At 43.4% G+C, this 13,450-nt stretch overlaps 1 protein-coding gene and 1 pseudogene across 2 annotated transcripts; both read left to right on the top strand.

Annotated features, from left to right (window-relative positions):
* Nucleotides 1–775: 775 nt before the first annotated feature.
* Nucleotides 776–4,627, top strand: LOC123139929 (receptor-like protein EIX2). Of its 2 annotated transcripts, none has more exons than XM_044559646.1 (2): nt 776–1,000; nt 1,180–3,262. In XM_044559646.1, exon 2 carries the CDS (start codon nt 1,381–1,383, stop codon nt 3,088–3,090), a length of 1,710 nt encoding a protein of 569 aa, XP_044415581.1. In that variant the 5' UTR covers nt 776–1,000; nt 1,180–1,380; the 3' UTR covers nt 3,091–3,262. The 2 variants fall into 2 exon arrangements, with proteins under 2 accessions (XP_044415581.1, XP_044415582.1); XM_044559647.1 differs by lacking the exon at nt 776–1,000 and adding an exon at nt 3,857–4,627 and having other exon boundaries at nt 1,020–2,538.
* Nucleotides 4,628–9,564: 4,937 nt separating this feature from the next.
* Nucleotides 9,565–12,973, top strand: LOC123135115 (receptor-like protein EIX2; annotated as a pseudogene).
* Nucleotides 12,974–13,450: the final 477 nt, after the last annotated feature.

The following is a 13,450-nucleotide window of genomic DNA, read 5'->3' on the forward strand; positions in this document are numbered from 1 at the left end:
CTTTGTGGCGCCTGGATGGAAGCAATGGCAAGACTGACATGTGGGAGAAGAAAATGGTTGTGCGGAAGGGGGGATGCAATGGAAGAGGCAACGCAATCGTCAATGTCGGATTTCGGGTAGGAGACGAGAGGCATGCAGTGTACATCAGCATCCCCCAAGTCCATCTCCTCGGAGTGAGCCCCCTCTCGTTTATCCCCTTTTGTGCGTTTTGTCGGTGTGTGTGCTTTTTTTATCTCTTTCTCCCATATCCCATGCCCTTCCGGTTCGTTTGAACCCATCTTTTTTTGGGGATCCTTTGAACCCATCTTATAATAGGGTGCAATGCAAACCTTATATAAGAAAATAAATAAGTTTTTTTTTAGCATCAGTACAGACACAAGCACTTATATACACGCACATACACTCATCCCTATGAACGCACACACGCACACCCTACCCCTATGAGCACCTCTGAGAGACTGAGCCGGCATATCATCTTGAGATTTACGAAGTCACTGTAGGCGCCTCGTCGTCGACGGGAACGTCTCCTCCCACTGAAAGCGTATCGCCGGAAATCCTGAAATAAATCCAGGAATAATGCGAGCACCAGGATTTGAACCCTGATGGGTTGGGGATACCACTGTCCACCTAACCAACTCAACCATAGGTTGATTCGCAGAAAATAAATAAGTTGAGAGGTAAAAAAAACCGGGCAGGTGGCCACGTGATGCTGACCTGGCCCATCAGGCCTTCTAAAATGTTGGCCCAGTTTGTGGATGCCACGCACGCCGCCGTGGTCTGGTCGCCTCTCTCTTCTCCCACTCCCCACCTCTCCGCCGCCGTCAAACTCCACGCCTCGCCGGTGCGAACTGGGAGAGTTGGGGCGCACAAGACAAGACTAGTGAGCGACGTCCGATCTGCAGGCGGGCGGTGTCGCGGTCGATCTGCAGGTGGATGGGGATGGACGCGCACCTCCACGACCGAGGACTCCTCCGTTGACTCCTGCTTCGACGCCGACAAGGTCCACTCCTATCGTCTCCTTGCACTTTTTTGCTTCTTACTACGTATTATTATTGACTGGTTCAACGGAGAATTTACGGAGCAGTTTCTGCATGCCCGTGTCCGTGTGCACCATTTTTCCAAGAAAATGAAGGTGCGAGTGCTGAAGAATTTTCTTTTAATTTCTTCGACATGACACAGGATGGTGTCTGATTGCTTTTGCCCGAGTGTCCAAACTAATTGAGTCCACTCCTTATTATCTCCAAAAAAGGAGAATTGAAAGTCTCCGGTCCAAGCTAATGACCAAATCTTGGGTAGAAATTCCAACCTCAGCCTGTCATTGTTGACTGTCTGAATCAACAAAATCTAGCTGCAACTTGACTACAGGAAACGTTTGCCCTGATGGCCAGGCCATACTCCTATATATTGCAGCATAAGAGAGAAGCTGCTCTGTCTCATTTCCATCTGCCATTTCCAACCAACATGATTAAGCTTGGGCTCCTCATCCGAGGAACTGCGCTGCTCCTTTGCCTATTGATCTTCCGAGCAGCACACTCTTTGAGATTAGCCATCAAACAAAAATGGGTTCCTCCATTTAGATTGAAGGTCGCAGGTTTCGCTTCATGCCAAGTGGGACCCAGTTTTCCAGAGTGGCTTAGATGGCAATCTGACATTGATGTTCTTGTTCTTAGTAATGCAAATCTAGATGATGTTATTCCTGATTGGTTTTGGGTGACATTTTCCCGAGCTTCATTCTTGCAAGCATCAGGAAACAAATTGCATGGCTCATTACCGGCAGATCTACAACACATGTCAGCTGACCACATATATCTTGGGTCCAATAAGTTTACCGGACAAGTTCCACGGTTACCTATAAATATATCAAGACTAAACCTATCTTCAAACTCTTTCTCTGGGTTATTACCATCAGAGCTGAATGCTCCACTACTTGGAGAGTTTTTGCTTGCTAATAATCAACTTACAGGCACCATCCCGTCGTCTATATGCCAGTTGACTAGACTGAATAGGTTGGACCTATCAGGAAACCATCTTACTGGAGATATTATACAGTGCTGGAAGGAATCTGATGCAAACTCTACAAATCAATTTGGTTTTGACATGCTAAGCTTATCCCTGAATAACAACAGTCTCACTGGTGAATTCCCTAAGTTTCTTCAAAGGTCGTCAAGGTTAATGTTCCTTGATCTTTCTTACAATAGGTTATTTGGAGGATTGCCAGAATGGTTGCCAGAAAAAATGCCGCATCTGAAAATATTAAGAGTGAGATCAAATATGTTCAGCGGTCATATTCCAAAGAATCTCACTTCCCTTGACAGTCTCCATTATTTGGACATAGCATACAACAACATATCAGGAAGCATAGCATGGTCTTTGTCAAACCTGAAGGCAATGATGACAGTGGTGTCGGAGGACACAGAGGATTACATTTTTGAAGAGAGCATCCCAGTAAACACGAAGGACCAAAAACGTGACTATACCTTTGCAATCTACAAGCTACTAGTGATTCTTGATTTGTCAAGTAATAGTTTGACATGGCATGTTCCGGAGGAGATAACTCTACTCATTGGGCTTACCAATCTGAACTTGTCAAATAATCAACTCACAGGGCCAATCCCAAACCACATTGGTGATTTAAGGCAGTTGGACTCACTCGACCTATCCTTCAATGAGTTTTCTGGTGCAATACCATCAAGTTTGTCAGCTTTAACTTATTTGAGCTACTTGAACTTGTTATACAACAATCTGTCCGGTGCAATACCATCCGGACAACAACTACAAGCTCTTGATAACCAGATGTATATCTACATCGGCAACCCTGGCCTTTGTGGAGGTCCTGTCGGCGGGAACTGCTCATCACATAATGCAGAGCAAAGTGGCCTCGGAGATATGAATGATATGCCTTCCCTTTACATTGCCATGAGCATTGGGTTTGTGGTGGGTCTGTGGACAGTTTTCTGCACCATGTTGATGAAGAGAACCTGGAGGGATGCGTTCTTCCGGTTTATTGATAGGACGTACGACATGGTTTATGTGCAAGTCGCTATAAGGTGGGCTCACGTGATGGAGAAAACTCAAGAAAGTGCACCATGAAGTGGCCAACTCTGCAGCAAGTAAATTGTTTGTATCTAAATATTATCTGTATGTTTGCACCATATCACTATTTGTAGCTCTAAATTAGCCTGGACGTATGTACTGTTTTGTATTGTTATTTGTATGTTGCCACCTTATCTCTATTTTTAGCTCTAAATGAGCCTTGGCTGGACGTTTGTACTGTATTGTATAATTTGTTTGTCTATACTTTGACAAACAGGGAGTGTATGTATATTCTGCACTCTTACCTTTTTCATGTTGTTCGGTTTGCTTTGTACATTTGCATATCAAAGAAAAAGGCACCTGTTGGTTAATATGAGAACATATTTGTTTGAATGATCATATCAGGACGCAAGAGGAAGAAAGCTCTGTTCACCACCAGTGCTTGTAGACTTGTTCATGTAACTCTGAAGCTTTCATTTGAGCTGATGTTTTTCCTGATGTTTTTTTATTTGAGCTGATGTTTCATACGCAAACTGTATCGACTCAACCATTCACACCGAGGCTGCGTTGCCAGGGAAGTGAGAAGCTCAAGGCCGACCAGTCCAAGCCCTCGGAGGAGGTGACTCTGGAGCCCTTTGACTTTGAGTGCGACCACGCCTGCATCTTTGGTGGTTACAGGATGCCCAGAATGTAAAAGTGAAAGTAAGAAGAAAATAAGTGTATGTTTTATGTCTACAGACTGTTTCATTTCAGAAAAATCGATTTTTTTGCGCCCAGGAACTGAAGCCGGTACAGAATAGCTACCAATAATTTGGCAGGACAGGTTCCAGAGGAGATAACTTTGCTCATTGGGCTTACCAATCTGAACTTGTCAAATAATCAACTCACGGGAGCAATTCCAAACCACATTGGTGATTTAAGGCAGTTGGACTCACTCGACCTATCCCTCAACGAGTTTTCTGGTGCAATACCATCAAGTTTGTCAGCTTTAACTTATTTGAGCTACTTGAACTTGTCATACAACAATCTGTCCGGTGCAATACCATCCGGGCAACAGCTACAAGCTCTTGATAACCAGATGTATATCTACATCGGTAACCCTGGTCTTTGTGGAGACCTTGTTGGCAGGAACTGCTCAACACATGATGCAGAGCAAAGTGGCCTCGAAGATATAGATCATACGCCATCTGTCTATCTTGCCATGAGCATTGGATTTGTGGTGGGTCTGTGGACAGTTTTCTGCACCATGTTGATGAAGAGGACATGGAGGGCTGCCTTCTTCCAGTTTGTTGATATGATGTACGACATGGTTTATGTGCAAGTGGCTGTAAGGTGGGCTCACATGATGGAGAGAACTCAAGACGATGCACCATGAAGTGCCCAACTTCGCAGCAAGTGAATTGCGTGTATCTAAATAGTATTTGTATGTCTGCACCATATCCCTATTTGTAGCTCTAAATTAGACTTGGCTGGACATCTGTACTGTACTGTATTGTTATTTGTATGTTTGCACCATATCTCTATTTGTAGCTCTAAATAAGCCTTGGTTGTGTCAAACATGATAATGTGGCGTGTACAGCAAGGAGGATCATCAACCGTTGGAGGAGTAGTTAGTTAGACAGGATACTTTGTAATCTTTATCTCCTCTTGTCTCTAGTATTCTTCCTCTCCAAGATGTATCTCTCCCAACAACCTGTACGCGTATTTGTGCTCGCACCCCATCTATTTAACACGCAACACGTCGGTCAGGATAGGCAAGACGTTTTACCGCAAGTCACACAGGTTGGACGCTTGTACTGTATCGTATTGGTATTTGTATGTCTGTACTTTAACACATGAAGTGTATACATATGTTTTGCTGGATTGTTTAAGCTGAAGAAAAAAAATATACAGCCCTATAACTGCACTGTGCCTTTTTCATGTTGTTCGGTTTGCTTTGTATCATCTATTCCCATAGAGTGATAATTCATCCGCATAGCAAAGAAAAATACACAAATTTATACGAGAACAAATTTATATTTGTAAGATATCTCTGAAGGCAAAAGGAAGAAAGCTCTGTTCACCATCAGTGCTTGTAGACTTATTCATGTAAAACTGAAGCTTCCACTTGAGCTGACGTTTCTATATGTGAGGCAAACTGTATCGACTCAACCATGCCCGCGGAGGATGTGTTTGCCAGTGAAGTGAGAAGCTCGGAGGAGGTGACTCTGGAGCCCTTTGAGTGCGACCACGCCTGCATCTTTGCTGATTATAGTGAAATTAAGCTGAAGAAATAACTGTATGTTTTATGTCTACAGACTGTTTCATTTCAGAAAAAATATGTTTAAGCTGAAGAAAAAAGAATATACAGCCCTATAACTGCAGTCTGTCTTTTTCCATGTTTTCAGTGTTAAGCCAAATCATGTGATGATCCATTCATTTCAGGTTAAAGATGCACAACCTTACAGCCTTGTGTACACACTGATCTTAAGCCAAGCACAGAAGCGGTTCACCTGACCAAATCTCAAGACTCAGCTTTGCTGTCCAAGCCGATACTACACATCATCGGTGACTAGTTCTTTCGAAGCTCTGCTTCTCGTCTGCTTCGTCAGCGCTGCAACCCGGAAGGGGTCGGCCTGGATTACTTCATCACTGAACTCTTGGGCGACAAAAACCCATTGCCTGTGAACTTGGGAGAATCTATGTTGAACTCTTCGGAAGTGTTTGTGTCATGAGAAACTGAGATCGGAGATCTATCTTGAAACTTTGGAGAATCTATGTCGATCTTTTCGTAAGTGTTTGTGTTAATTGCCATGAGACATTAGTTATTTTTATTTATTCCTGATAGTAAGTTCGTCTTGCTCAGCAGTTCGTTGATCTATCCTATTCGTTGCCGATCTAAAGAAACTGTGATAAGTTTGCGGTTTAGTTCCTGGTCTGAATTTCTGTTGTTGTGATTGCTTTCTGTCTGCATCCAAAAACTATGTGACAGTTGTATTTTGAGCACTCAAAACTGGAAGTACGCTCACGTCAATACTGAAGGAACGCTCAACCGTTTCTATCAAGTTCTTACTGATCCATGTGTATTTACAGCAAGATTCAGATCTGAAAGTCGAAATTTATGTCAGGCCGGTGAAGAGGTAAAACAAAGCTTCTCATGCTCAACTAAAAACTAAACTAAGATAAACATTTCAGACCATCTCTTCTTCTTGTTCTTCTTCTGCTTCTGCTACACCAGACCACGTCCCGCTGCGGAGCAGGCACTTCGGTGCTCTCCGTCGCGGTGACGGTTCCAATGTCAATTAGACCTATTGTCTCAGGCTCCTGCTATTGGTATGTTGTATCTTGGTGTGAGATCTTGTCGCAACTTCCATTCTTACTGTGCCATTCATATCGAGTAGTGTTCTCGATATCGCCTTCCATGTCTTTTGACGGTTGTGAATCTGAACCTGAAATTGCTGTTTCTTGATTTTTTTGCCTTCCGCATTGCCGTCAGGTCGTGATTTACTTCCTCAATAATTATATGCCCATCAGGATACATTCCACCTGCATCTAAGTAAGTAAAAGTATCTGCTCAATTTTCGCAGATGGATTCCACTTTTAGAGTGCTTCCCATTTCAAGGAGGCAGAGCCGTGCAGATTCCTACCCCGTTTGCCTTGATTAGCTCCTCTACCCACACTGAAGAATAACTTAGTACTTCATGGCCTTAACATGCTGGCTGTCACGGCTCTGCGACAAATTTAAGACAACTCAACTGCTATTAACTTGGTGCTCTGCGCCTACTTGTTACGGTTCTCTAAAGAATAAGCAAGTTAAGTTAATCCTAACACTCTCCACACTGTCCGTATTTTTCTCTGCTTTGACTGTCCAAGTCGTTATAAGCTTTTTTTTTTGATTACTCCAGTATTAGAACAGTCAGCATGACAAGACCTAGATGTGGACTAGCTTTTCTTGTAGACCATTCAATGGGAGTGGTCGGTAACTGGCAGTGGCTAGCATGACAAATCCTGATGATTTTTTATTAAACTATCCTTTTGATCTGTTTTGCTGATTGCTGAGCACTAACAGACATGATCTCACCGAATCATTTATTGCCAAAGAGAAGGTTGGGAAGGTTCCAACCCCGAGAATTGCACACGGCCAAAAAACGAAACAAAACAAGAACGAGGGGTTGCTCTTGACATCCTAGTGAGCATATAATAGATCAACAGTATGGGTGGCATTAAACAAAATATTAGAATGAATACTCTTTATGATCAGGTAGTACATAATGTGTATCTTTTGCCCGAGAGATAGTAGGACATGGGAGCAGATCCAGTGTTCCTCCAAAAGAATCCCCACCGGTTGCCTCCAATACTGATAAAGGCTCTTTCCCCGCTTATATTTCCAACAAAGACTCTGTTTCATGGTACCCCACCTTCCAGATTATTACCAGACAGATACAGATGGGTGAGCTGTTGCAAGCTACCCAGCTCTGCTGGGATGAAACCCGACAAATTGTTTCCTTCAAGGTACAGGTATTGTAACATTCCAAGATTACCAAATGTACTGGGAACTTGACCAATGAAATTGTTGAATGACAAGCCTAATGTTGTTAGACCTGAAATATTGCCTAGTGATGCAGGGAGATGGCCTTCAAAATTATTACCATACAATGAGAGATATATAAGATTCAGGAGGGTGTCACCAAAGTTAGATGGCAGTGTTTTCCCAAGCACATTGAAACTGAAGTCTAAAATTTGCAGAGAAGACTGATTGTATTTGCATAGGGTTTCTGGAATTCCACCTGATAGCCAGTTTCCACGAAGGCCTAAATAAACAAGAGATGGGAACTTTTCCAACTCATCTGAAATGGTTCCGGTGAGCTTATTGTCGGCAAGACAGATATATTCAAGCTGACTGATGTTTTTTAGGCTTGGTGGAATTGTTCCGGTGAGATTATTTCTGTCAAGATTTAAAGTCACTAGATTGGATAGGTGGCCTATATCATGGGGAATTTCACCTATTAGTGAGTTGTTAGATAGGTCTAGGTACCGTAGATTGGAGCAGTTTGTAAGAGTATCTGTAATGATCCCTCTCAGTGAGTTGTTTGCCAAGTGAAGGGACTCCAATATTTGGAGACGGTGGAGAGCAGGTATCTCACCGGTGAAGCTATTTGTGGACAGGTCTAGGTACCACAGATTGGAGTAGTTTGTAAGAGTATCTGGAATGATCCCTCTCAGTGAGTTGTTTGCCAAGTGAAGGTACTCCAATATTTGGAGACGGTGGAGAGGAGGTATCTCACCGGTGAAGCTATTTGTGGACAGGTCTAGGTACACTAGATTGGAGCAGTTTGTGAGAGTATCTGGAATGATCCCTCGCAGTGAGTTGTTTCTCAAGGAAAGGTACTTCAATCTTTGGAGACGGTTGAGAGGAGGTATCTCGCCGATGAAGCCATTTGTGGACAGGTCCAGTCTCCTAAGGAACGTTAGATTACCGAGGGACGGTGAAATCGGGCCAGACAACGCTAGGTCGCCAAGGTCCAACCCCGTGACTCGCCCCGGGTTCGTCCGGCTGCAGTAGACGCCCTCCCAACTGCAAAGGGGGACGCGTGATCTCAAGGCTTGCCTGGAGTCGTTGGTGATGGCCCGCTTGAAATATAGCAGCAACATCATGTCAGTGCTGTTGTCATGGACTGTTGTCGTTGAGGAGGAGCAACGGATGCTGCCGATTCCACAAGAAATGAGCAACAACGACAGCAGTGTAAGGATGGGGGCGAGCCTCGCCGCTTCACTTAGGGCCCCGTCACCTGCAAAGTGTGAAGAATAAAACATTGTAAGTACGTACTATGTTCACTGCAAGATTGGTCGTTGTGTGCATCAGTCGATCCACAAGCCTGTAGCCTGGATATCTTGTTTTCAAAGAAAATAAAGTTATGAGGTGGCGGCTTTGCTGCGAGCTTGCTCTCGCAATACTACTAATAGGTTTCATGATCTGATCGGGGAAAATATTGGAAGTAGAACCCATGTGAAAAATACTAGTTGTGCGAGCTTGCTGCGATGAACAAGATGGATGCTTTTTATTTTTGACAGCAAACAAGATGGAAGAAGCAGTATACTTGTGACTGAGTAATCATGAGGAGGAGAGAGTAGTAGCTAGTTCACCTTTGCTTGGCCGGATCGCACGGAACGGCAGCCTCTCTTGCATGGTTTTGCCGGCGGCCGGGGTGGTGCTGCACGCTCACCTTACTTGCAGGGGTTAAAACCACTATCACAGCATCGACACGTACGTCAAAAGGAGAATAGACGAGACCTCATCAGTTGGGCTTGATCGGTGCTTCTCAGCCGGAATCGGACAGAGACGTTCTCTTTTGACGCTGGACTCCAACTCCATTATGACTTTGAAGAAGAGCACTCCAACTTGTCTGCCATGCTGTGAATCGTGGGCTGTCTGAATCATGACAAATTCTAGCCACTACAACGCTACTTCAGTATAGGAAAAGTATGCACGGCAAGACCAATACTCCTATATATGATGCTGTTGTGGTGGAATTGGAATACAGAGAAGTTGCTCCATCCATTCTCATTTCCATCTGCCATTTCCCGACCAATATGATTAAGCTTGCGCTCCTCATCCGAGGAACTGCGCTGCTCCTTTGTCTATTGGTCTTCCAAGTAGCATCCACTTCCGATGGCCGAGCGAGTGTACCAGGAGCCTGCATCGGCAGTGAGCGAGATGCGCTTCTGTCCTTCAAGGCAAGCCTCCTGGACCCTGCTGGCCATCTCTCGTCATGGCAGGGTGAGGATTGTTGCCAATGGAAGGGAGTCCGGTGCAGCAACAGAACGGGCCATCTCATAAAGCTCAACCTCCGCAACAGCGACATGTATGAGTACAGTTACTACACGGACGAGTACAGCTACCCAAATAGGAGCAGATCATTGAGCTTGTCGGCAGGCGAGATGAGCTCTTCTTTGGCTACTTTACAACACCTGAGGTATCTTGATCTAAGCGGGAATGACTTCAACGGCACAAGCATCCCTGTGTTATTGGCTTCTCTCAAGAACCTAAGGTATCTCAACCTCTCGTGGTCAAGATTTAGTGGGAGAATGCCTTCCCAACTTGGCAATCTCTCAAAGTTGCAATATCTTGATCTCAGTTGCAATTATTACCATTGGAATAGCCCTTACATAGTGGATCTTGCATGCACGTCTCTCTTTGTTGAGGCATCTTGACGTTAGTTATGTGGATCTTGGTTTTGTGAGGGATTGGTTTTAGAGGGTTAATATGCTTCCTTCTCTTAAAGTGCTTCGCTTGTCCGACTGTGGACTCAATGGTACCATGTCTGCTAGTATATCAATTTCCAACCTCACACATCTCGAGGCCCTTGATATGAATTATAACACCTTCTACACTTCACTCAAGCACGCGTGGTTTTGGAATCTCACGGGCCTTAAAGAGCTTCACCTCTCAGATACCGGCTTGGAAGGGTCAATTCCTAGTGAGTTGGCAAACATGACGTCCCTTCAAGTCATAGACTTCAGTGAGAATGATCTCGTGGGTTTGATACCAAACAAATTAGAAAATTTGTGCAATTTGACAAGGATGAGGTTCAATGGTAACAACATAGGTTCAAGCATAGGGGAGTTCATGGGGCGTTTGCCAAAGTGCTCATGGAACACACTGCAAGAATTGTCAGTGTGGGGTGGAAATATGTCGGGGAATCTGCCCATTTGGATAGGGAACATGACCAATCTTAGTGTTCTTGAAGCATCTCAAAACATGTTGACTGGCCCTCTGCCTGTAGGAGTTGGAGGACTGGGTAATTTGAAAATGTTGGACCTCAGGTACAATAACTTCAATGGTGTTCTCTTGAAAGAACATTTTGCAAGCTTAGGAAAATTAGAGGCTTTGTGCCTCAGCTACAATAACTTCAACGGTGTGCTCTATAAAGAACAATTTGCAAGCTTAGGCAAATTAGAGGTATTGGACTTCAGCCACAATAAGTTCAGCGGTGTGCTCTTTAAAGAACAATTTGCAAGCTTAGGCAAATTAGAGGTATTGGACTTCAGCCACAATAACTTCAACGGTGTGCTCTTCAAAGAAATTTTTGCAGTTTTAGGTCATTTAAAACGATTGGACCTCAATGACAATAAATTCAGTGGTGTTCTCATAGAAGAGCATTTTGCGAGGCTATTGTATTTAGAGTATCTGGACTTGTCAAACAACTCTTTGATATTAGCTATCAACCAAAAATGGGTTCCTCCATTTAGATTGAAGATTGCAAAATTCCAATCATGCCAACTGGGACCCTTTTTTCCAGAGTGGCTTAAATGGCAATCTGATATTCATGTTCTTATTCTCAGTGATGCAAATCTGGATGATGTTATTCCTGATTGGTTTTGGGTGACATTTTCCCGAGCTTCAACCTTGCAAGCATCAGGAAACAAATTGAGTGGCTCATTACCGGCAAATCTACAACACATGTCAGCTGATTATATATATGGGGTCCAATAAGTTGACAGGTCAAGTTCCACGGTTGCCTATAAATATACGACAATTGGACCTATCTTCAAACTGTTTATCTGGGCCATTGCCGTCAGAGCTAAATGCTCCTGTACTCGAAGAATTGATGCTTGCAAATAATCAAATCACAGGCAACATCCCCTTGTCTATGTTCCAATTGACTTCTCTGTCTAGGTTGGACCTATCAGAAAACCATTTAGAAGGAGATATTATGTAGTGTTGGAATGAATCTGATGCAAACTCCAGAAATCAATTTTTTTGGAGAATGTTCAGCTTAGCCCTAAATAACAACAATCTGACTGGTCAATTTCCTAAATTTCTTGGGTCACATAGATTGATGTTCCTTGACCTTTCTTACAATAGGTTATTTGGAGAATTACCAGCATGGTTGCCAGAAAAGATCCCACAGTTGAAAATATTAAGAGTGAGATCAAATATGTTTAGTGGTCATATTCCTAAGAATTTCACTTCCCTTCGCCATCTTCACTATTTGGACATAGCGCACAACAACATGTCAGGAAGCATACCATGGTCTTTGTCAAACTTGAAAGCAATGATGGCAGTGGTGTCGCATGACATGAATGATTACTTTCATGAAGAGAGCATTCCAGTAATCATGAAAGATCAAAAGCGTGACTATACCTTTGCAATCTACAAGCTACTAGTGATTCTTGATTTGTCAAGTAATAGTTTGACAGGACATGTTCCGGAGGAGATAACTCTACTCATTGAGCTTACCAATCTGAACTTGTCAAATAATCAACTCACAGGAGCAATCCCAAACCGAATTGGTGATTTAAGGCAGTTGGACTTACTCGATCTATCCTTCAATGAGTTTTCTGGTGCAATACCATCAAGCTTGTCAGCTTTAACTTATCTGAGCTACATGAACTTGTCATACAACAATCTGTCCGGTGCAATACCATCCGGACAACAATTACAAGCTCTTGATAACCAGATGTATATCTATATCGGTAACCCTGGTCTTTGTGGAGATCCTGTCAGTAGGAACTGCTCAACACATGATGCAGAGCAAAGTGACCTTGAAGATATAGATCATATGTCATCTGTTTATCTTGCCATGAGCATTGGATTTGTGGTGGGTCTGTGGACAGTTTTCTGCACCATGTTGATGAAGAGAACCTGGAGGGATGCCTTCTTCCAATTTATTGATATGATATACGACATGATTTATGTGCAAGTGGCTGTAAGGTGGGCTCACATGATGGAGAAAACTCAAGACGGTGCACCATGAAGCGCCCGACTCTGTTGCGGGCGAATTGCTTGTATCCAAATGCTATTTGTATGTTTGCACCATATCTCTATTTGTAACTCTAAAGGGGACTTGGCTGGACGTATGTATTGTACTGATGTACTGGTATTTGTATGTTTGTGCTGTAGCAAATGAAGTGTATATGTTTGCGGATTATTTAAGCTGAAGTCTGCCATTGTTCGCTCTTCGCTGTGCACTACATGGAGAAAGATATGCAGCCCCATATGTACTCTGCCATTTTCATGTTCTTTAGTTTGCGTTGTTCAGTCCCAAAGAGTAATAATTCATCAGCATAGCAAAAAAATGCCACCTGTTGTTCAATATGTGAACAGACTTGTCTGTAAGTTATATCAAGATTCAAGATGCAAGAGGTATAGAAAGCGTTGTTATGTGCAAAATCAAGATGCGTGTTTACAGCAGCCAGCAGTCAACGGAAAGCAGTGACTCGTGTTACAACACCCAGGAACTGAAGCCAGTATAAAATTTTCTGGCTCTCATGATGGACATGTATATCAAGGAAAAGAACTGTGAGCAAACTGTGTTGTAATAGGAGCACCAGTGAATTTCATACTAGCTGTTGCGACAGATTATTTTGTACCATCCCAATCCCATGGTCAACACATCTTCAGGCATTAAACTTGTTTCCAGGGAAAATCTTCCGC

The sequence above is a fragment of the Triticum aestivum genome, chromosome 6B (genome assembly GCF_018294505.1).
Source record: "Triticum aestivum cultivar Chinese Spring chromosome 6B, IWGSC CS RefSeq v2.1, whole genome shotgun sequence".
NCBI classification, from domain to species: domain Eukaryota; kingdom Viridiplantae; phylum Streptophyta; class Magnoliopsida; order Poales; family Poaceae; genus Triticum; species Triticum aestivum.